At 39.4% G+C, this 23,843-nt stretch overlaps 2 protein-coding genes across 7 annotated transcripts; both read right to left on the bottom strand.

Moving 5' to 3' along the window:
* Positions 1–34: 34 nt before the first annotated feature.
* On the bottom strand, positions 35–18,908 carry Pax (paxillin). 4 transcript variants are annotated; one of them, XM_076781865.1, is made up of 10 exons: positions 18,671–18,908; positions 9,780–9,931; positions 5,150–5,312; positions 3,715–3,844; positions 3,397–3,598; positions 2,510–2,827; positions 2,075–2,248; positions 1,766–1,996; positions 330–450; positions 35–240 (listed from the first exon to the last, which is right to left on the bottom strand). In XM_076781865.1, the coding sequence occupies exons 1-10, from the start codon at positions 18,762–18,764 to the stop codon at positions 95–97; spliced, it is 1,731 nt and encodes a 576-aa protein (XP_076637980.1). In that variant the 5' UTR covers positions 18,765–18,908; the 3' UTR covers positions 35–94. The 4 variants fall into 4 exon arrangements, with proteins under 4 accessions (XP_076637980.1, XP_076637982.1, XP_076637981.1 ...); XM_076781867.1 differs by lacking the exon at positions 18,671–18,908 and adding an exon at positions 13,152–13,615; XM_076781866.1 differs by lacking the exon at positions 18,671–18,908 and adding an exon at positions 11,256–11,501.
* LOC143350072 (RING-type E3 ubiquitin-protein ligase PPIL2) lies at positions 18,872–23,376 on the bottom strand. Of its 3 annotated transcripts, none has more exons than XR_013081052.1 (12): positions 23,238–23,376; positions 22,978–23,078; positions 22,525–22,891; positions 22,289–22,454; positions 22,076–22,224; positions 21,878–22,001; positions 21,666–21,814; positions 21,444–21,595; positions 21,043–21,378; positions 20,748–20,969; positions 20,380–20,619; positions 18,872–18,989 (listed from the first exon to the last, which is right to left on the bottom strand). XR_013081052.1 is itself a non-coding variant. In XM_076781870.1 (10 exons), exons 2-10 carry the CDS (start codon positions 23,007–23,009, stop codon positions 20,882–20,884), a joined length of 1,563 nt encoding a protein of 520 aa, XP_076637985.1. In that variant the 5' UTR covers positions 23,010–23,078; positions 23,238–23,376; the 3' UTR covers positions 20,712–20,881. The 3 variants fall into 3 exon arrangements, 1 of the variants encoding a protein (XP_076637985.1); XR_013081053.1 differs by lacking the exon at positions 23,238–23,376 and adding an exon at positions 23,207–23,225; XM_076781870.1 differs by lacking the exons at positions 18,872–18,989; positions 20,380–20,619 and having other exon boundaries at positions 20,712–20,969.
* Positions 23,377–23,843: the final 467 nt, after the last annotated feature.

The following is a 23,843-nucleotide window of genomic DNA, read 5'->3' as shown; positions in this document are numbered from 1 at the left end:
CGCGCGACCAGCCTATAGATATTGTAAACGGTACCGATCGAAACAGCTTGTTATTTATTATTATATTACAAATACGAATACTTTCCGGTAAATCTTAACCAAACAGCTTGTCAAAACATCCGTGACAATACGGTTTGTCGTTTTGTTCCTTAAAAGTACCCTTGTTCAATTGTTTCAAACAGAATGCGCAAACAAAATGCTCTGGATGGAACTTTCGGAACATCGCGGTTATACAACGACCTGAAAGAACGAAGTTTATCAATACGATAAACTGTTATTAATATTTAACATTAACATAGTAATATTAATATTTTAATTGATATAAAAACCTGTAATTGGCTTATGACATCCAGCGCACAGGGATCCCCTCTTAGCATGATAATGGGTTTCGCAGTAGGGTAGGCCTTCATGGTCGAAGAACGAGCCACCTTGGAACTTTTGTCTACAATCCTGTAATTTGAAAACAGTGCATACGTCCGATAAAAATGTTTGTTTAAAAAATGCTTGAACTCGCTGGACGCGAGTACAAAACACAAAAGCATGATCATTATCCATCGATCCCTTTATATTAAATTATGAATGACTCTGCAACGGAATATTCCCAGCACAGAAGCAAGTCATAGTCTGTACGAGCTAGAGTTACGTACAGTGCGTATATGCGTATGTGCGTGTCGCGTGTATGCAAAATCTATATGACATATATTAACGCGGTATAGTTAACAGGTTTTGCTTTTCAAATAAACCTTCCTTCGCTTAAAATTAACCGCCTCGCGGGTCATAATTTCTCATAAAGTTATCGTAATGAAAATAAAGTCTATTATGAAATAATAAATTTGATCTACGGAAGGGTTAACTCGAAGTGCAAAACCTGTAATCGCGTGCCGCATTGCATAGAACGATGGCGTCCGGCCAGAACCGTTCTCGACAAAGACACGTGACAAGAACGGTATCAGAGTCAGTGAAGGCCAACTCCTGTGTGTCGTGTCTGTTTTTGTTTTGATTTTTTTTTTCTTTCTTTTTTTCAGTTTATTTTTATTTGTCATACAATACTAGTAGCAACTGTTACGAAAGCTTGGACGGTCGGTCGTTAATCGCCATCGATTTCCTAGACTAAAGAAATTTGATCTGAATCTGAAATTAATTCCAATATTCGAACAAATTTTGCGATAGTATACTAATGACTCTCAATAATGCCCTAACTGTTACGCGTGTGTACTGTAGGCCTATGTGTGTGTGTGTGTGTACGTGCGCACGCAAACGCATGTGTTGCGTACGCAATCGAGAAGAATTTCGAAGCGGAATATGTAAACACGACAACGAAGTCTCGTCGATTTATTCCTCCGTCGGATCACCTAAATCACCTGTCGAAAAGAAGAAGAGAAAAAAAAAGAAAAAAGAACGGGGTTGCAGGCTCCGCATTCATGGAGCCTGGATAGCATACACAGTGGGAACAATAGGGCTTTTTACATAAGAAAGTGAAACAACGCAACGCGCGACCGTCGCGCGTTGTTTATGCTTCCTCCTCTTCTTCTTCCTCGTCGTCGTCGACGCCAACGCATTTCGGACAAACGGGTTTGCCCTCCATGGCGTAAAACGACTTTCCGGACACGGGCTTCTTGCAATCCTGCAAGTTTCGTAGGATTTAAAGCTGGTTAAACATATCATTTAAACCGGCGGGAGGATAGGGGGGTGTGATAATCCTCGAGAGCGTGGCTGCAAATTAAAAGTAATTAGACGATCAACGTTCCCAAGCGCCGAAACCTACCCTGCAGACGAAACAGTCGGGGTGCCATTGGCTGTTCAAGGCGGATATATAATTTTCCATGATGGCGCGCTCACAGCCGCCGCACTTCGGGGCAAACATATCGAAATAGTCTTCCCTGCAGTACGGCTTCCCGTCCCGTTCGTGGAACCCTTCCTCGCCGAATTGTTTGCCGCACTGGGCGCAGAAGAAGTGCTCCGTGTGCCAAGTTTTCTCCAGAGCGGTGACGCATTTCTGAAAATAACAATGATACGCGTAACGTTATTCGAGCGAAACCGGACCGATCGTCGTCGCGCGGGCGGCCGGTCTTACGTCCAGAATGGGGCCGTTGCAGTAAGCGCAACGCGGCGAGAACAGATTGTGATAGTCGGACTCGCAGTAAGGTTGGCCCTCCCTCTCGAAGAAGTTCCGCGTTCCCAACTCCTGGTTGCAGTGGGTGCAGGTAAAGTGCTCGGGGTGCCATGTTTTCCCCAAAGCGGTGATCACCTGAAACGAGAAAGGGACGTGTAACGCATTTCACTGATAGCGTACGTGCACACATGTCTCGAAGGTTCCTCAATGTCGTTCCCCAACTGCTAAAAGCACGTGTCGTGCGTTATTTTTTAAATGCATTTTATTAGCAACTTTGAACGATAGACTTTTAATACCTGGTACACTGAACTCGTGTGGTGTAAGAATGACAAGGTAAGGGGAGACACTGCGAACGAGAAACAAGGTTTGAAAGTTGGATCATCGGGATCTATTTACTTGTCCCACGATAGGTTTCTCGCAGGCGCTGCAGCATCCCTTCTGAGTGGTGTTTACACCTTGACGACTCATGTCTGCCTGGAGGTTCCCTAGCATAGAATCCAATTGATTCTGTTTGGTTTGAGTGGCTGCTGGCGGCGGTGGATAAGGCTCTCCGAGTTGCTGTTGATAATGGTGGGTGGTGTGAGTTTCTGTAATGTGAATTCGCGTCTGCGTGCCCTCGGGAGGTAGCGGACTCTGCGAGCTCTTGGTAGCCTTGTTGGGCTTCGCGTATGGCGAGTCGGTTACCGTTTGATGTTGATGGGAACCGCTATTGATCTAAAAGAAACAAATATTATATTCAACCAGAGTAACCGATTTTCGAAAGAACAAGCGTAAATGAGTGTTAGCGTTGCGGTAGTAAAAGAGGCAGAGAGGCTGTGGAAAACCGACACGATGGGATCGGTTAAAGTATCGAGAACGTTCAGCCCCAGAATGTCAAGGTACCGTTAACCGAAGAAACTTTAAGGACCCGCGAGAGTTGACTGATGTCGATTGGCACAAGCGAGCTTGCAGACTGGCTGAAAGCTTTGAGAGATTTTCTGGATCACTATTAATCCCCACCTTCTATATTTTCCCACCCTGGTGGCACGAAAAATCGGAGGAGACGTGGAAAAGGAAACACCGAAGGAGAGAAGGAGGAGCAGACCGACGGTCTGGGTAGTGAGATGGCGGAATGAAAGTTATTTTGGTAACCTAGGGAGCCAAGAATGGGCAGAAGTAGTTTTAACGGCGCTGTTTTCTCATTCTACATCGGCTTTAATAGTAAGCAAACATTAGAAAAGCTTATTGCACCCGTGTCCATTAATCGGGTGGGTGGTGTACCACCGATTAGATTCGAATCGTACCTTAAACTCGGACAAAGAAGCCATCAGGTCGTCAAGCTCCTTGGTAGCGTTGCTCGCCGTGTGACCGTTGGTGTAGCCTTTCTGCGTATCGCTGCGATTCAACGATCCGTGCTGTCTCGTAGGATAGCCATCGTATACCGGTTGGATCTCCGTAGACGTTTCCTGAATCGTAACCTTAACTCTTCCATCGAGAGGGTAATCTCTATATCAAGAAATTCACGGTTACGTTCGATTCGGTCAAGGGCTACCACGAATTTTCATAAGCGATATCCGCTAGGAATCCGAAACTATAATTCCTCCGATAGAGAAAAAGCTCACCCGTTTGGCACCGCAGTACTCAACTCTTCGAGCAACGAGTCGACGGTGGGCCTCGAGGTTGACATGCTACTCGGAGAACGAAGCATCGGATTCGAGTCTCCATTCATTCCTCCCGAGGACACGCGATTCTCTAAGATGATCGATTATTTCATCGTCAAATTAGATATCAAATTCCTAGCATGCGCGCGTTATTATTAGAGGTTCTCATATACAGGGCGTTCGGTCACCCGTGGGAAAAATTTTAATGGGGGATTCTAGAGGCCGAAATAAGACGAAAATCAAGAATACCAATTTGTTGATGGAGGCTTCGTTAAAAAGTTATTAACGTTTAAAGTTCCGTCCGTACTGAATTTTTTTCTCGAAAATGCGCAAGATTTCGGGGGTATGTGTAATGATAAAAAATGATTGTAATTGATCCCCACAGCTAACAATATTTTTTTCAGAACGATTTGAAATTTTTTTTTCCGTCGAAAAATTTCAATCTTCTCGAATTTTTTTCTCAAAAGTGGGTAGGATTTTGGGAGTATGTGTAATGACCAAAAATGATTGTAATTGACCCCCACAGCTAACAATATTTTTTTCAGAACGATTTGAAATTTTTTTTTTCCGTCGCAAAATTTTAATCTTCTCGAATTTTTTTCTCGAAAGTGGGTAGGATTTCTGGGGTATGTCTATTCACCAAAAATGATTGTAATTGACCCCCACAGCTAACAATATTTTTTTCAGAACGATTTGAAATTTTTTTTTTCCGTCGAAAAATTTTAATCTTCTCGAATTTTTTTCTCGAAAGCGGATAGGATTTCGAGGGTATGTGTAATGACCAAAAATGATTGTAATTGACACCCACAGCTAACAATATTTTTTTCAGAACGATTTGAAATTTTTTTTTTCCGTCGAAAAATTTCAATCTTCTCGAATTTTTTTCTCAAAAGTGGGTAGGATTTCGGGGGTATGTGTAATGACCAAAAATGATTGCAATTGACCCCCGCAACCGAAAATAATTTTTGCAGAACGATTTGAAATTGTTGAATTTAATTGTTAATAACTTTTTAACGAAGCCTCCACCAACAAATTAGTATTCTTGATTTTCGTCTTATTTTGCCCTCAAGAATCTTCCATTAAAATTTTTCCCATGGTTGTCCGAACACCCTGTATAAGTAAAGAATTCTCGACGAATGGTGCAATCGTTAATAATTCAAAAACGAAGCCCCATCCGACATTTTTGCAAAGGAAATTGTTCAGAATCATCTCAGCTACCCCACATTTCCGGTTCTTACACCATTTACGGGACACCCTGTATACTATTTATATTATATTGCAAGGGGTAACGTTTATATTCCATTTGGGGCGATTCTTTTTCTATGAACCCCGAAGACTCTGAACGACAGCACACGCGTGCTAAGAAAATCTGGCTACTAGAGTTTAGAATGCTAACCCCTTTCCTGATAATCCGCATTGTAGCGCGCGTTGCTCAGATCTTGCAATAAGGTGTCCAATTCCGATAGGTTGTTGTTCAACGAAGGCATTTTCCCACCGCCGCCGCTGCTGCTGCTTTTAGCAATGGTCTCCTCGATAGCTTCGCGATTCTGGTAAGTCGGCTGCAACAGTCCGTCGACAGTGACCGTTTTACCACAACGTCCAACGTTATCGTGCCGACAATTATCAACGGATTAAAAGAATCTTACCGTCGATAACTGTTAAAATGAACCAGCACAGTAAAGTAACAGAATAGTAACTGTTGATTCGCGATACGAAATAATAAACTTAGACACGATAAACGAACAAAATGGAAATCTATATAAAAGTAAATATGGCTGCACAGAACTGTTCTGTTTCACATGTAACGATGCAAACAATTACTGCTTCTCAGCAGACGATGACTGGACATCTATCCAGTGCCTGAGAAGAATGCTAGTCCATTTGTCTAATAGTAACAAATGCTTACCCAACTTGTAGGTAACAAATACATTTTTCACCGAGGCCGTTCGAACGATTCCTCCATCCGCCTATTGTATCGTTAATATACACGTTCGACAGGGCTCGTTTCGAATTAATGATAATACATGTTCGAAGGACAGACAAATGATCCGTTGCCGAGCGTGACGCGTAAATTTAGATTCATCCAAGTCTGTTCGAATCGCGCACGAAGAGAGGAAAAGAAAAGAATGGCGGCGGTCGCCGGCCGGTGGGCTCCTCGAGCGAGCGCCGTTGGCTTCCTCCATTCGAGAAAAAACGCTTTGAACGCCCTGCCAAGTTACCGCGAAAGCATATTATTTCAAAACATGATGTCACTAAATGCCACACGGCTTTTGTAAATACATTATCGATCAGGTGGACGTGCGCGAAGGACAGAGCGTCATACACTTTTAATAGAAACCTATCCGCCAGACAGACATCGCGAGATTTTCGAGTTTCGTTGCAAAATCCTTGCCTCGAATCACCTAGAATCGCCTCGAATCTCGATAATTTCGATGGGGTTCTTCCGCGCGATATACATAATAGAAGACTGTACTCGGTTTTGAGCAGCAATCGACAGAGATTGGAAATACAACGATCTCGCGATAAACGCGTTACAACGACACATTCTTTAAGCGAAACTAGGTTGCTCGGGGAGTTCCGTTGGTCCAAAAATATCCAAAGCCGAAACATATCTCCGGAGAATATGTCGCGATACATCGAATCCTGCAAACATCCTGTTTAAAATCTCTTGCACGATCTCGTTCCTCGAATCTGGAATCTCGAAGCTACGCAAGCTCGGTGCTTCAAGGTTGCTGGATCGAAAAATAAACACGTAGCTCCTGTAACCGCGAAACGCGATAAACCATGGGTTCGCCGGAGAGGCGAAACGCTTTCAAAGCTTTCTGAAGTCAAAAATCGCACTTTGTGCTTGTTTCGTTCAACGAATTGATCGACGGACGAATAATAACACGCTTGTTACACCTCACAAAATTACACGATATATAAAAGGTAGTGTAAAGGCGTATTATTTCGATTCGACCCAATAAAGTGTTTCAACCTTCTTTTAAAATTGATACCTAAAGAGGGCAAATATGGTTCGAAAATTACACTAGAAAAATTCTACAGCCTTTCGTCCGCGATTTAAACGTCCAAGTCTTGGGTCTTTTATAGAGCTTACTTATGCACGAGACTGGCTGTAAATACGAAAGTGTATCGTAAGGGTGGATATTATACGAAAAGTCACAGAATAGAGCAACTTTCCACGAGCGAACGAGCGCGTATGGTACGAGAAAATCGATGCATTGTGCAAAGTTAATACGACGTCCACGGAAACGTATCGTAACAACCGTTCGCACTAGCACGTAATCGTTTTCGCTTCGTGCTAAATTCGAGTCGAGGGAAATATCTGATGGACTCGAGTTTCACTAACGCTCGCAGTAACGGACAAAACAAAAAAATATATGTATGTCCAACTCTCGGCGTGACATTCTTAACGTTTGGTGAAGAAACGTTCCACGATACCGTGAATCGTTCCAAGAACAGTAACGCGACACAAACGTCGCATGTTATGATTTACGCCAAGAACGTTCGTCAAACCGTGAAAGCAATTATCCTGCCGGACGACAGACGACACGCATAAATTACGAACCTCGTCGCGGTCCTAGACGACGTCCATTATTGCAATGATTTCTCGCGGAAACCGCGAAATATTTCACGAAAACTCTGGCCTTTCGCTTCTTTTATATACAAGGTGTTCGGCCACCCCTGGGAAAAATTGTAATGGAAGATTCTAGAGGCTTGCTTAAAAGGTTATTAACGTTTAAAGTTTCGATACTGAATTTTTTTCTAGAAACTGGGTAGGATTTCGGAGGTATGTCTAATGACCAAAAATGATCGTCATTGACCCCCGCAACAGAAAATAATTTTTTTAGAACGATTTGAAATTTTTTTATTTTGTCGAAAAATTTCACTTCTCGAATTTTTTTCTAGAAACTGGGTAGGATTTCGAGGGTATGTCTATTCATAAAAAATGATTGTAATTGACCCCTGCAACCGAAAATAATTTTTCCAGAAGGATTTGAAATTTTTTTATTTCGTCAAAAAATAGCACGACCTTCTCGAATTTTTTTCTCTAAAGTGGATAAGAATTCAAGGTTATGTCTAATGACCAAAAATGACTGTAATTGATTCCTACAACCGAAAATAATTTTTTCAGAATGATTTGAAATTTTTTAATTTAATTTTTTAATAGCCTTTTAACGAAGCCTCAGTCAAGAAATTGGTATTCTTGATTTTCGTCTTATTTTGGTCCCTAGAATCTCTTTTTAAAATTTTTCCCAGACCAGAGAACACTCTGTATACCACGCCTCGAATTTTTTTTGTTGGTTCCTTGACTTGAGCCACTTTCATAATCATCGGCGAAGCAGACATATTACGCAACCAAGGACCGTTTAAAACGATCGAACGAGACATTGGACGCAGTGAGAACGGGGCAATTAAGTTTCGGATGAAGTTGTATTTTCTAGTAATGTATCGGTTTTGGCAGTTTCCAACTGTGCAGTTGGCTCGCGAGAGTCCGCGTTTCACGCGAATAGGAAAATTTGTATGGCCATAGTCGATCATCGAAAACCTGAATAATTGATAAACGTCGGTTGCTTCTAGGTGGAAGAATCGATAGCATGGCGGGGAACGTAACATGTGTTCCACGGGAAACGATCGATTATAGTTTAAATCCGCCGCGAGAAATCGCTTTTCCGCAAAACGTTTCTACGTATCTCCCGTGTTTACAATTTCCATCGAAAACGAAAGTCAATTTTTCTCTCGTTTAAAAATTAACTTTACCAGGTATTTTTAACGCTCGGATCCTTTTAAACGAGCCAAAATTTAGTTTACGTACACTACCGATCGCAAGTATTGCTGCACTTTGCTATTTCAATCCGTTACCCGGGACACAATTTAACACTTTTTTCGCCCAACGTATCAAATATTTTCCTCGATCGACTTTTTCACTTTTCCTATGATTGTTAAATTAATTTAGAGGTATCTTTCGTTTTCATCCTGGAAAAGCTGGTCAAGGACAACTTTGCATGGAATGTTTCACGAAACACGAAAATCCCTAGTATCTGCGATTGCGAGGAACACGAATTGGACACGCGTAACCTGAGCCTACCTCTCCAGAATATCCGATTTCTTTTACGAGCCCCGAGTTTCTCTGCTCTCAGCGACAAAAAGTATCGATTCTAATTTTAGTTTATCCTTTGCGTCATCTGTGCTTAGTCTGGAATAAACATATATCTATTTTGCACGGTTCGAGCGCGTCTTAATTTCCTGTGAAATCGGAAGAATAGGATGGATTGTATTTTCGAACGTGTAGGAGTAGAAACAATTCGCGACTATTTTTACAGGATCGAAACGAAATAAGGGCAAACGCTAATAGAAAAATAACGTTCAATTAATATGGAACACGTTGTTTTACCAAATCGAGGGAATCGTCAACGTGTGTTTACGCGCGATGCATCTGATTTCCGCGGATGTATTCTCAGCGCGCGTTTCGCGACCAATCGCACTATTTCGAGACATTATGGAAAATCGCACCAAGGTCAACGCGGGATTTAAAACGGTCCCGTGAATATAGCAGAGCGCACGCGAACTACGTGTCATTCTCGCCATCTATCCTGAGACGTTACACTTTCGATAAGCAAAACTCCCGAATATCCGTCGATAAAAGACGCGACGTCGGATATACGGCAATTCCCGCGATCGATTCGACGAAAAGAAATGTATCGTCGTGATATTCGAACGCGAATCGTTTTTACCGACGCTTCCCTCGACGAGTTTAAATTTAGAATAAGAACTACCCTTTCCAATGACAAAAATATCACTGCATCGCCTTGCATTCGTCTTAAAATATAAATGAAAAATGAAACTTCTGTCGATAAAGTGTTACTCGACACTATTATATCTGGCTTATTTAATTCCATCGTTTATACAACCAATCTTGATTAATAGCCCAAGTTTTCCATCGAACGTACAAGTGTATATTTTTTTGTTGACGAAAGTATTTGTGTAAATGGTGTTGGCAAACATGAAAAACAAAATCTACGTACCGATTGAGGCGGCAGAGGCGAAGTTCGATTATCGTACGACCTGTATGGAGTCGTTCGTGCGCCATTTAATGATCCATAACCAGGAGTCGCGTTACTGCCAACATGATTTCCCTCCGAGGACACTGTATTTTGCAGGTCTGCCAGCAGGGCATCTGAAATCAATAAATTCATCGCTGCAAACAACACTGGCAAATATTTTCGATCATAATCGGACTCCATCGAAACTATCGTATCATGTTATTAATCGCGAGAGTAGTACAAATTTTAGTCAAATCGTATATTATGCAGTTCGCGATAAGTATGCGGTTGGCAATCTGTGCGAGAACGAGAAATGAAAGCGCGTACGATTCATTTATACGATAACGTCGTGTTCTCGTAACAGGTGTCCCGCAATTTCGCAATTATTTCTAAATTTATCGATTCTCACATCGCGATATACAGGGAACAATTTTAATAGAGGACTCTAGAAGCCAAAATAAGACGAAAATCAAGAATACCAATTTGTTGATTGAGGCTTGGTTAAAAGGTTATTAACGTTTACAGTTTCAACAGTATTGAATTTTTTTCTCGAAAATGCGCAGGATTTCGGGGTTATGTCTATTCACCAAAAATGATTGCAATTGACCCCCGCAACTGAAAATAATTTTTTCACAACAATTTGAAATGTTGTTTTTTCGGCGAAAAATTTAGGCGCCAAATTAGATTTTCGGTAAAGAATTTTTTTCTCGAAAGTGGGTAGGATTTCGAGGGTATGTGTAATGACCAAAAATGATTGTAATTAACCCCCGCAACTGAAAATAATTTTTTCACAACGATTTGAATTTTTTTTTCGTCGAACAATTTTGGCGCCAAATTAGATTTTCGGTAAAGAATTTTTTTCTCGAAAGTGCGTAGGAATTCGAGGGTATGTGTAATGACCAAAAATGATTGTAATTGACCCCCGCAACTGAAAATAATTTTTTTAAAACCATTTGGAAAATTTTTTTTCCTCTGAAAAATTTCACACCTTCTCGATTTTTTTTCTCGAATATGCGCAGGATTTCGGGGGTACGTGTAATGACAGAAAATGATTGTAATTGACCCCCACAACCGAAAATAATTTTTTTAAAACGATTTGAAATTAAAAAATTTAATTGTTAATAACTTTTAAACGAGGTCTCAGTGAAGAAATTGTTATTCTTGATTTTCGTCTTATTTTGCCCTCTAGAATCCCTCATTAAAATTTTTCCCATGGTTGACCGAACGCCCTGTATTTCTAAATAGCGAATAAATACGTTTCTTTTTTAATTTTCAAACAGAATATGCTCTTGCATGCATTCGTAAACATTTCCGGATACCTTGCGACAGCGCAACGGGGGGGAAAAAACGATGACGCAAGCATTATTTAGCAAGCAAAGCTTCGAGATAAACATAGAAGGTAGCCCTGACGAGACTTTCAAGATTTCCTAGAAAGCCAACGATCAAATCAACATTTACCGAGGCTCAGAAGATTCCTTTCTGTTTTCTCAGTGTTGTACACTTGGTACAAATTCTCGATTTCCATCCGAGATTCGTATTCCGCTTCCATCGCGAGGCAAACCACACGACACACCCACTAGGTATTCCGAGAACGTACAACTCTGACACGAATTTACGAAAACGAAACGTAGAGATGCCACTGTACGATAACCGATTGAGAATAACTTGTGATACGCAAAAATGAACCGAATAGCGAGGACGACGACACTGAATCGACGATAGGAACACTCGCGTAACCTACAAAACTTTAGCGATTCACGCAACCAAACATTCGATGGAGGTCAGCGTTGAACGACCAAACCATCATGGTTTCTTTAATACGTTTATGTACCGATGAAAACTCCCCGAATAGACTGGATAAGGTTGTCACGTGTCGACTAGAATACCGAAAAGATTCGCGCACGTCAGCTGCGATCGGCAAAACGACACTGACTGTCAATAAAGTCCTCGGCGAAGTGACCGGCCGGCTAGCCGGCTTCGTGGCCGGAGGATAGAAGCCTGGAGAAGGCAACTTGGGCCTGGAGAAGGAGAAGGAACAGAAAATGGAGGGAGTAGAAACGGCGGGTGACGGCAAAGCAACGTACCGTCATCTACCTACATATGCAGTTAGGCTTCGATACGAAGAAACGCATAGTATCGAAACCTGTGTGCAGCACGGTAACCTCAAATCGAGCAACAGATGGCTGGCTTGCTTGCTTGCTTTTCGTAGAATCGATTAATTTATGAAATCCGAAACGAGAAGCTAGGATCAACAGTACCTACTATACAGGGTGTTCAACAGTACCTACTATACAGAGGCTTCGTTAAAAAGTTTTTAACAATTGAATTCAACAATTTCAAATCGTTCTGGAAAAATTATTTTCGGTTGCGGGGGTCAATTACGATCATTTTTGGTCATTAGGCATACCCTCGAAATCCTACCCACTTTTGAGAAAAAAATTCAGGAAGTGAAATTTTTCGACAAAATTAAAAAATTTCAAATCGTTCTAAAAAAATTATTTTCAATTGCAGGAGTCAATTATAATTATTTTTGGTGAACAGACATACCCTCGAAATCCTGCGCATTTTCGAGAAAAAAATTCAATACTGTTGAAACTGTAAACGTTAATAACTTTTTAACGAAGCCTCCATCAACAAATTGGTATTCTTGATTTTCGTCTTATTTTGCCCTCTAGAATCCCCCATTATAATTTTTCCCAGGGTTGGTCGAACATCCTGTATACGAGTCTACAATTTTTCTGCATCCTAAAATCTATCCTCTTTTTCGCATACATCGTTTAAAAAATATATCGAACATTGATTATTTCCACTAATTTTAATAATACGATTCATTTTTTATACGATTAAGGAAAATTAAGGATAGAGAAAGACCATTAGCCGCAACACCATAATTGATTCATCCACGAGAAATAATTTTCTTAAAGAACGCTCGTACTTTTCGATTGTATTACTGGTAACCCTCCTATAACACGGTAGATAGGTTCCGTGAGAAGCTTGAATGAGACGCGATGCTAGCAGGAATCCTGACGAGTTTCCTCAAGCCTATTTTTTACTTATGAATCATACGCGGTCAATTCGGACATTAATATTGCGCGGCGTTACTCGTAACACACGTTTTCGACGTAATTAACCTCGGTTGGCACAATTATCGTTAGTATTCTTACAACTGTTAAATGATATTAAAATAAAAACAGTTTTGTCATTCTGGTAGACTGAGGATTCGTGATATCGTTAATTCGATCGGTACATACAGAATCAGAGTTCATCGATCTACATCTTCCCAAACAGTCATACATAATTAGTATCGTAATCGTGTAATCGACAAGTATTAACACGCACTCTACAGTTACTTACTGATGTATTGCTCCCAGCGTGCGTGTTTTTGAATAGTCGCCAAACGAACCGGTGCGATCGGCGACGCAGGTCTCATGACGTCGGTCATGTTACTATTGTATCGACCCGGCCCAGCAACAAACTTTACCCGAAAAACACTGCGAATCTTATTCGCTCAAGCTACGAATCCGAATTACCCGCGGAACAATTAAACGATAAATAATTCCAAACGATCACTTTCGACTGCTAAACTTTTCGAACCACCGGACACTGATTTCCGTGGATCTTACGACCCGGAGATATAAACACGGAGGAAGGTTAACGGCGATTACGAGATCGCGATTCGGACAGGGAAAACGTTAAAAATAAATCTCGTTCGTTGCCAATTACGTTTACCGTGGACTTTGCGTAATAATCGAAAAATCACGACAACGCGTATTTTCGCGACGCTCACCAGATATTATCAATATTAATATTTTCTTCCAAAACTCTATATTCTTAAAAAAGGATCTTTTGTCCCGTTTGTAAATATATGTAAGTACAGTTACGAAATTAATAGCTGCGTAAATTACTCGACTCTGTATCGACAACTGGAACTTACAAGGTTACAATAGTTATTTTGTTGCGTGCGATTATCAAGGGTATCGAGATTAATTGAGCTCGCGAGTAGCCACGTAAGATATGTGTTGCGAGATCGGATGGACACTGGCAGCACGTGTTGTTCCTTCAGCTGCCAGTGTTCGAGAATCTGTGTTACGTGAATGCATCTTCTCCCTTCCCTTTCTCGCTGTTAGTGTCTTCTCTCTTTCCCTCCCTCTCACTCTTCTCCTCATCACCCACCTCAGCAATCCATCCCTGTCGCGTCGTCTGCCTTCGTTTACACGCAATGGTTATATGTATAGTTTGCATTTTCACCTAGATATTCATAATGACGACAAACTTATCGAAAATAACCTCGACGGTCGAGACACTACACCTCCTCGCAGCTGTGTCTCTCTAATTTGTTTCGTCATCGTTTTCATTTCGTTCAATTTTCTCAAAATTGTGGCGCTATTTTGCTGCGAGTAGGAACTCGTGAGAATCGTAGGAGGACAGAAAAAGTCCTGCTAGTGGACTCGACAGTGAGGCTTTCTAGCACTGGCTTAGACGACTAGGATGTTGGGAAGACGATCGAGGATTGAATTATAGCAACCGAGGGGATGGTCGAGCGTTTGTGGGAGCGCGACCCCTTTGGTGGCGAGCATGGGAGGCGACTCCACAAAATCTATCGCTTTCGAACCTCTTAATCGCTAATTATTCAACCTTGAACAAAAATTATGAATCCAGAGGAACAGCTGATTCCAATTAGACATTGCAATTTATACGAATGCAACGAGTCAAGTTGACTCTGCTCGCACAATATTGCAATATGTAGGAAGTAAAATTGCGCAATATGTACTCGTGCCCGATATGGACATGTGTGTAGATCGGCCGACGTTCGATCAAGAAAGAAGGGATACCTACGCGTGTTCACCTTGAATCATTGAATGATCTTCAACATAATGATACGAACGGTAAACAAGTAATGTTTCCGTGCACGTCCGAACGAAATTCGAAACGAAAATCGAAAAACGATTCTAATTGACCCCCGTAAACGAAAATAATTATTCCAGAACGATTTGAAATTTTTCAATATGATATTTACAATCATTTTAATATTTTTTTAATAAGACAGATAATAGAGATAAAAGAGAGATAATAAGAGAGTTGTTCTCGCATGTTTCGAGATTAAACCCATCGATGCTTGAATATTTTCCAAATTTACGATCCAAAATACACAACTTCTCTTCGTGTGTATTAATGTGTATTTTGTTGGGTGTTGCAACATATTATTTTGCGATTTTAGTCACGTAGTTTACGTATCGTTATTAAAATCCTGTATAATTTACTGATAAGAAATGATAGATAAATACTTATGCAAAAGAAAGTATCGTATACAGGACAGAAGGTCGAAGAAATGAATACGTGATGTACGACCTTGGTTCTCGACAGAAATTCAAAGAAACTTTCAGTCTCTTCGAATTTGTCCATATTTTCATACCTATTGTTTGCAATAATTATTAATTAACATCAGACAATAGTTGAAATAATGCTCGATAGCATGGGTTGTATAAATAATTATTTTTAATATCATTTTGCGTAGAATATTAATTTTTCGGTCAAAGGCACGGTTAACCGTTAATTGATTGGTGAACTCGCCAAGGACGGTCTTCCCCACCCCTCCAACTCTTCCGCCTGAGGCTAAGTTGCGCTGCCGGTGACGAACTCTCTCTCTCGCTCTTTCTTTTCTAGGCTGGCGGACGTGACGGAACCTCCGTGGGTCAGCGCTCCACCTTTACTCACCACTGCTGACCACTGGTCGAGCACTGGACAACTCCAGTGACCAATACTGACCATTAGTGACCAGCAGTGACCAGTAGAGAGTGAGTTCTGAATCTCCCTTGTCCAATTTCTTTTTCGACCTTCAAGCGTCTGTTGGGCTTGAATGTGGGGTTACATCTTGTTTTTACTTTTCTGGTCCCGTTCCATATTTTACTACTGGTTCCTTGTTTGATTTGTCCGATGTAAAATCTGTTTCACTGACCACTATCGACACAGTGGCGAGTGATATCTCAATCTCCAATTTCTTACTTCTTTTTCGACATTCAAATGTCTGCTGGGCTTGAATCTATCATTTTGCCTCGCTTTCATTTGTCTGGTCATCTTACATATTTTACTTCGGACTCCTTGTTTGTGAAAGGGGTTTGTTCCTCTATTTCATTCTTGCTTAAACGTTGCTTATTGTACATGTTGTGTTAACTAATCGCAAATGCAAACTTTTTTTCTTTCAGCTTACTTACAGGCCATCGCGGGACATCGTGGGACATCGATCGGTCCATTTATTTTATTTCAGGGCTTCGTGTTTGCCAATTTATTATATGTAACTAATCGTAAATGCCGCCTGTTTTAGTTTGTTTCAGCTTACTTACAGGCCATCGTTGGACATCGTGGGACGACAACGCAAGGACATCGAGGGATTTTTATCTCTAAGTCCCTTAGGATAAATTTAGTTTTAAGGCCGCGATACCGAGCAATTATTAACTTAGCTTCTCGTTCTCTCGATCTCTCGTTTCTTGAAACATGATTAAATCCGAAGATCTGCTGTACGGTACAGCATCGCGTCGCGTCGCGTCGCGTCGCGTCGCGTCTCCCATAATTTAGCTTCACCCCTTTTTAAACAAAATAATTGCTTGGTACATTTACTCCCATGTATGCGTCTGCGTATACGCCAAGTAATTCTTTACCAACTAGCTTCTCTCGTTCACCCGTTCCCTCGTTTCTCGTTCCGATCACCACTGCTTTGATGTAGAAAGCAAGTGATCGGCCGTTTAGCTCGTCCGAAGGGTCAGTTGCCGTCCTCTGGCGAGACGATCCAAGGGAAAGGGTATTTCGGCCGCAGAGGGGATCAGGGACTGTTCCTGTCTGCGGTAGCCCCGACTCAAGATCCCTCTCTCTGTTAGACGTCCCGAGTTGGGTCCAGTTGGCTCCCAACAGGACGCTTGGGAGAAATGGGGAACCTCTGTGTCGGGTGCGTCGATTCCCTTCCCCTTCGATTGGACTTGCCGAGAGGCAACGGAGCTGACCCTTTTGACCAGTTACTCGGTTCGCGTGTCGCGTATCTCGTTCCTTGCACTATTGCATGGTGCATCGCGTCGTATCGCGTCGCGTCGCGTATCCCACAATTTAGCTTCACTCCTTTTTCAATAAAGTAATTACTTGGTACAACTAAACTAGAAGATCGAAGGAACATTGCTTCCTTCTATCTCTCTAGTTTAGTAATCTAGCTTGTAAGAATGTAAAAGGGAGATCGATGGAACTTTGATTCCATCTATCTCCCTTCGGGTCTCCACTCGCAGCAACCTCCACGTGGTGAGACCTGGTAATCGGTGTCACCCACGATAGAAAAGTTATTCTTCGTGGGTGACACCGAGCTAATGGCTGCGAATTTAGAATTGTTTCTTGATATAATAAACGAATTTAGATTTATAGTTAGGCAGGTGTTTGGTTAACCATTATGTTAGGCAAGTTATTTTTATTTGGAGACAAATTCTTTTAACTCTCTTCGTTGGTTGTGCATCTTTCATTGGTTGCACTTTCGTTTGTTTCTTCTTTGACCAACGATCGTTGGTCACAGAGGATCTTTATTAATAGAGGGTGGTTGAGAATCGGTTAGGGTGGGTCTTCACTTGCAGCAACCTCCTCGTGGTGAGAACTAAATAATATTAACAAATTGGCTACGATCCGCCTTACATAAGTCATCATGAATATAGAGCTTCTTACGTTAGTTTTGATTCTCATTGATTCATCAAAGATTCTAGAGTATTGTCAGACGAGGTATACGAGTGGATCTTTCACCCAATGTATTTTTTACCAACAGATTTAAAAATCAATTTCAATTCCTACTATAGTCAATTCACTTCAGTGAATAGTTTCTCAACTGACCGCCACCCATGAGAAGAGGACGCTAAGATCACCTCCGAATTTTCAGGTCGGTATGGCAGTCAGATTGGGCCACGAAAGTCCATTAGGATGAAAGGTCTGCTCGTATACCTCGTCTGTGGTGTAAGGTCTACTCGTATAACCTCGTCCATGGTTTAATAAAAAAAAAAAAAAAAATGATTACCGTCGATAATGTTGAATTTTCGCATCGATAAAGTAGCACTCTGCCCTAGAATCGATATTGGTATATTAATTTAACAGATGACACAACTCCGAGAACTGATACACGCTGGTCCATTAATTTTTGTCGTGCGATTAGTATCGGAATTAGTGGCTTTCTTTGCATATGGCAAGATTTAATGGATCCTTCTACATATATGTATAAACATCATTCGATACATAGAGAGACCAAACTGATTACCGCATTCGTCCAAGTATACATTTCCATAAAAAGATCGCCGTAAATAATGACTTGAATTATTTCAGAAGGTTTAGTGTCAAGGCAACCCACGTTGTAGGTGAAAGGTATTCCAAAAAAAATCTCGCAAACTGTTGCATCGTGAGTCATCCTTTCGAAGAGGATTAAACGTGCAGCTTAAAAATAATCAAAAGATAAATAATTTGCACGATTCTCCTATGTCGATAAAAATACGCATCCTACTATAAAACTTGCAAGTCTTATAAATCGCGAGAACGCATAAATTGGAATGCAACTCTGCCGATAACCTTTGAAAATATGCCAGAAATATAATTCCGACGAAAGGTTCAACATTTAGAATTTCTCTCGCAGCGAATAAAATTGCATAGTCGTTCAAAGAATCGTAGTTGACGCTGAATCAAAAGGTATCGCGTTACTATACCGGTATTCTTATTATGTATGCAAAGAGATCGCGTATGTGTAATCATGCATCTGCAACAGTTAAGAACAATCAACCCACGTCCGTTCTCTTTCGAGACTGCGTTAAAAAACATGTTAAAATTCAGTAAAATCATTAAACGAAAATAAATAATCTCCAACTCACATCCAGGCGGCGAACCTTTTTTTACTGTGATTTTGTAGGGTTGGTATATAGCGCCCGGATCGACTTTTCCATACATCGTTCGATCCATTGCCATAATTATTCCCGTTAACGCACCACTTATAAATTACCACTGATATCCATTAACTTGTTTCACATGCGCGGGAATCGCGAATTCGTGCGTGCGTGCGCAAGTATGCACTACGTACACTACTAGGCAGCACTTTTATCGCGGCTATGGCTCGCGACAGAGCTGCAGAGACGATCGATAGTGGGAGGGAGGGATGATACACACACCGAACGGCCACTTGTTGAATGCTGTCTGCGAATTTTTCACGTATACGCGTAAGCAAGTACGTTGGTCTCTAGTCTATTTGTTTGTAAAAGAAAAGTACATGTTACGCGACGAACAGTGGTTACATTCGATCGACCGTTATTCTACCGGGATGTTCTATCGATTGTACGCACTTTCGAACAATTTAGATTTTATTCTCGCATCGATTATATTTATTTTCGTTAATCGCGTCCGTGACTGACCGTGCTCGACCAAAGGAAAATGACAAGTTCAAAGCATGCAAGTGTATTTTAGGCGCTCGTCTGCTTCCACGGCCCGTCGATTCTCTTCTCGCATCTTCAAAAACACGAGGACAACGCCGCCATGAGATACACTAAAAATACGTAGAATAGTTGGCAGGGCACGCTTCGCTATATTACGCATGCCTTGGGGGCAGTTTCTTCCGGTATAGTGCATCAACCGCAACGTACGCGTTTCTTTAATCTTCAAAACATTCTTTACCAACGAATCATTTGTAAATAACAGGCACAATAGAAATTTTAAAAACATAGCACGATACATCGATACATTTCAATCAAAATTCGAAAGAAGATATCTACTGTTTCGACACTGTAGTCGATTCGTCTTAGAATAACGATCGATCGAATAAATTGATAATATTTATCAAGACCGAATTTTTATTCGTTATAAATGCACTGTAAATATGTACGACTGTGACGAATACGCAGCACATTCGACGACGATCGACTGTTTACGCGACAATTGAGTAATTGAAATATCGGAATAGCTTGAATCGAGCATTGACAATTAAATAAAATTCAATTTCGTTCGAATGAAACGAATACTAAGCAATTAAAGTGCAACAGAAACCGAACTTAACTTGCAACGCGCGTAACGACGAGGCTAAGACGATGTCACCATGAGAATTTAGATCCGATAGTTACGCGTTTGCACTTGCCTGTTTTTTTTTTATAACTTCGTAATCTGCCATCTAGATTTCGTAGTTAAACTCAACGCTAACTAATTTTAAATGAAATCCTTCACAGCTACGTAGTTTAGGGCAATATTTACCGAACGCTTTTACAACTAATGCATTATTCGTATTTTCAATATCCTGGAATAATTCTCTTTCATTTTACATTTAATTGAATATCATGCTGTCAATATATATACACAAAATTAATTCATCGATGACAATGAAATTTCAACTTGAAAACAACGACATATCGCATAAATATTATTCAGAATTTTTGCACTGGCTTTATAAATATAGACGATAATGACAAATTTGAACGAAACGTATGTCAATGTAATAAATTATTTCTGTAAATCAAGTATCGCGATAATTTTGACCGACCGAACGATTTAAATTTGAGGTTAATTCGTAAATTTTGCGATTAATTTCAAACTTACTCACCTAAATCATCCATGCTGAATATATATTAACCATACAAGCACTGTTGCACAAATTCTATACGAATTTTAATGATTTCGATTCCAAATGACGACAAAACGGTTGAAAATTCAATGTCCAACTTGTCCTGGGGTTGGGCAAACTAGCTATCAAATATGGAGAACCAGTCTTCAGCAATCAGTAACCAACTCTTAGTAATTCTTGTCTAACCTTTACAGAATGCAACATACATTTCCGGTCGATCTGAAAAATATATAACTTATAATAACGAAGCCATTATGAATAAAACAATTATCATAACAATTAATAATATTGGAGAACAGTATTTAATTTATTTACATTTATGTACATGTACTTGTACATATACATACTTTTTGTTTTTTGTCGTGACGGTGACAGCAGTAATAAATGTAATCGGTAGTTTATTTCTTGTACAATTTGTAATACATAATTGTCAAAACATTTTACATGACAAAAAATTACAATTAAAATTCATACAACTATTCTACCAAGAAGAAAAATTACCAAATGAGTTTGCCATAAACTTTTTCTTTTTTATCACAGGCTCGTTATTGCTCTCTCCTTTGCCCGTTCTGCAAGAAAATTTAAATAATTAATATCGTAAAATTCTTTAAACCAGTAACTCTAAGCGCGATTCGACATTACTTATCTTCTCCTTGGGCCATTCTGATGTATTTTCCTACACCCGATCGATACACTTTTAACTCATTTTTCTCCGAGTTATCGAAAGATTTATTTTTTATTTCTTCCTGTAACAATCGCTCCGCTTCAGCTGCACGTTCAGCGATCAACTGCTCGTCAGCTTCTTGAAACGGATCCACAAAAACTTGAGCTTTCTGTATCGTTATGTCTTCTATCGGTCTATCCTTGTTATCTACTTCGACCTTTTCAATGGCATTTAACGTTTCTAGTCCGCCTACTATTTTTCCAAAAACAGTGTGTTTGCGATCTAGATGTCTACACGATCGAAACGTAATAAAACTGGAATAAAATAAAATACAATTAGACACTATTATAGCTGTAATTATATATACATATATACGTACAATTGTGATCCATTTGTGTTCGGTCCAGAATTCGCCATAGATAGGATACCCCTTCCTTGATGAATCAAATTTGGCTTGAATTCATCTTCAAATTTTTTACCCCAAATAGATATTCCTCCATTGCCAGTGTTTGTGGGATCACCTCCTTGTATCTAAATGAACTGATATTATATATTCTGATATTGCTTACAATTTTTACAGAAATAGAATTAATGTACATGCCATGAAATTTCGTATGGATCTATGAAATTTTGTACCATCGTAATATCCATTCTGACAGTGTTTTATAAAATTTTCGCAAGTTTTTGGAACGAGATCGCAATGTAGTTCCAAATTTAAAGCACCATAATTCGTGACTATCCTAACGTATCCTGAACAAAAAGTATCACATAATTCAATTGAACATAATGAAATACAAAACATTAATTGTTTACCTTTCTTTTTAACTCTTTCGTATCGTACTAAATCTTCCGCGATAACTGCTGCTTGATGCATGGTTTCTGTCGGCATTACCGTTGATGTAAAACCAGCTGCTACAGCACCGGTAGAATAATGTGCCTATGAATAAATATCCTCGTATTATGAATCATACTCGTTAATGAAACAGAATATATTCCAATTAATATACAAACAGCATTAAATTTATCTGCTTTTGGTTTAGAATTTTCATGCTTGATTTCAGCTTGTTTATAATCTCTATCCAACTCTGCTAATATTTCTTTAGTTTCCATAGATACAGTTTTTAATTTTGCATTTGGGTTACTTCGTTCCTTTATAGTTTCTGAAACATTATTTTTAATTCTGACATATGGAATATTGCTAGCGTTTTAAATATAAAATGTTACCTTCATCTTCTACTCTTATATTATTTTTAATATGATGGAAAGTAGACAAATTAAATTTTGTAGCATAGTTTGGATCTTGAATTACAATAATATCCTTCCTCGTAAAAGGTTCATCGTTCACTAAATCTTTCCAATTACGTGTTTTTATATTTAATTGTTCTACTGCCTAAAAGAAATGAAACATTGACTAGTTACCAATAATTATTTGCAAAAAATTAGAAATCATATTTATGCACCTCGTATGAAAATACATTTCCGGTTGTTTTAATAGCAACGATATGAGAATGTTTAGTAAATAGTTTAAATAATACTGGACAGTGGTACTGTCCTTCCATATTCTTAAAAAATTTAAGTTTTATCAAAGTCTTTGGATCTAATGACTTTCCTGTAACAGGATTATGTTTGTATCTTTTTATGTATTCTAATATTGCTTCTAATTCGAAAATATTTCCCTCCGTATCGCAATAGGGATGCTCGAAGGGTTGCAAAGTTAAACAACAATGATCGTAAGGCAAACGACGGAACGTTGTATCTTCGCTTGATTCATTAGTTCCAGTCCTCCTTCCACCATATAATGTTGTCCATTCTGTGTATGTTAAATACCTGCAAGGACAATACATTTTTTTGTTTACGATCAATTTTAAAAACAACTTTTGCGTTATAACCTAAGTGCCATTTTTGTATCTTACATTTTATCTTTTTGATGTTGACGTTTACCCATTTTGACTTTTTTATTTGATGCTTTCAAAGATCAAATATCTTATTTAATATTGTTTACACGACACAATTTCTGCAAATAAAAAATAAATTATTTACAATAGTATCGTGTAAAATGTAAGTGTATTTTTTACTGATAGAAACAGATCATTTTTACGATCTATGAAAAACTATGTATACAGTATCCACTGATCGTATAACCTCAAAAAGACATTCCAATGAAATTATTTACATAATTTACGTTTCTGCTGGCAATACACACGCGTACACTAGTATTCGGCTACTGCAGTGCTGCTAATGGCGTTCTAAATTTCCGCTTCCGAATACTTTCGATGTGTACAGTAGTCACTGCGAAAGTAAGTACCTATCTGCTTACATACTACGTATTACAAATGTGTGACGTCACTAATTTTGACACTATCTCCTGCTGCGACTACTATAGCCGAAATAACACGATTAAAGGTGGCATTAAAAAAAAATACTAGGTACTTTGTTCAGAAACAAAAAGTAAAACTACAACTATATGATTTTGGAGAATATACCACTGCTAAGCTATACACTAAATTGTTTCTATTTAGATAAAAAATGTTATAACGTTTGAAAAATCAACAATCATTATAGAGTACATAAAAAAAAAACTTGAATGATAATTCTTACATCAGTAATAACAATAAATAATAACTATCACCCATTATCATAATGAATTACAAACGCATTCGGAATTATTAAATGGTAACGAAAGTTTTGCGTTGAAAAAAGTATACGGCGAATTTGAACGGTTGTCTTAAATTAAACTCAAAAGTATGGGTAATTTCCAGTAGTTAGAATTAGAAAATAT

The sequence above is a fragment of the Colletes latitarsis genome, chromosome 14 (genome assembly GCF_051014445.1).
Source record: "Colletes latitarsis isolate SP2378_abdomen chromosome 14, iyColLati1, whole genome shotgun sequence".
NCBI classification, from domain to species: domain Eukaryota; kingdom Metazoa; phylum Arthropoda; class Insecta; order Hymenoptera; family Colletidae; genus Colletes; species Colletes latitarsis.
Note: the sequence above shows the minus strand (reverse complement) of the source record. Positions and strands in the feature narration are given on the sequence as shown.

Excerpts from the sequence above, each read along its gene's own strand:
- Pax (XM_076781865.1), bottom strand. The coding sequence starts at position 18,764 with ATGGCAATGGATCGAACGATGTATGGAAAAGTCGATCCGGGCGCTATA. Across the intron at positions 9,932-18,670 it reads AAAAGGTTCGCCGCCTGGAT|ATGCCCTGCTGGCAGACCTG; the intron begins GTGAGTTGGAGA and ends TATTGATTTCAG. Across the intron at positions 1,997-2,074 it reads GCAACGGCCCCATTCTGGAC|AAATGCGTCACCGCTCTGGA; the intron begins GTAAGACCGGCC and ends TGTTATTTTCAG.
- LOC143350072 (XM_076781870.1), bottom strand. The coding sequence starts at position 23,009 with ATGGGTAAACGTCAACATCAAAAAGATAAAAT. Across the intron at positions 22,455-22,524 it reads GAAATGTATTTTCATACGAG|GCAGTAGAACAATTAAATAT; the intron begins GTGCATAAATAT and ends CATTTCTTTTAG. Across the intron at positions 21,596-21,665 it reads GATCCATACGAAATTTCATG|ATACAAGGAGGTGATCCCAC; the intron begins GCATGTACATTA and ends CAGTTCATTTAG.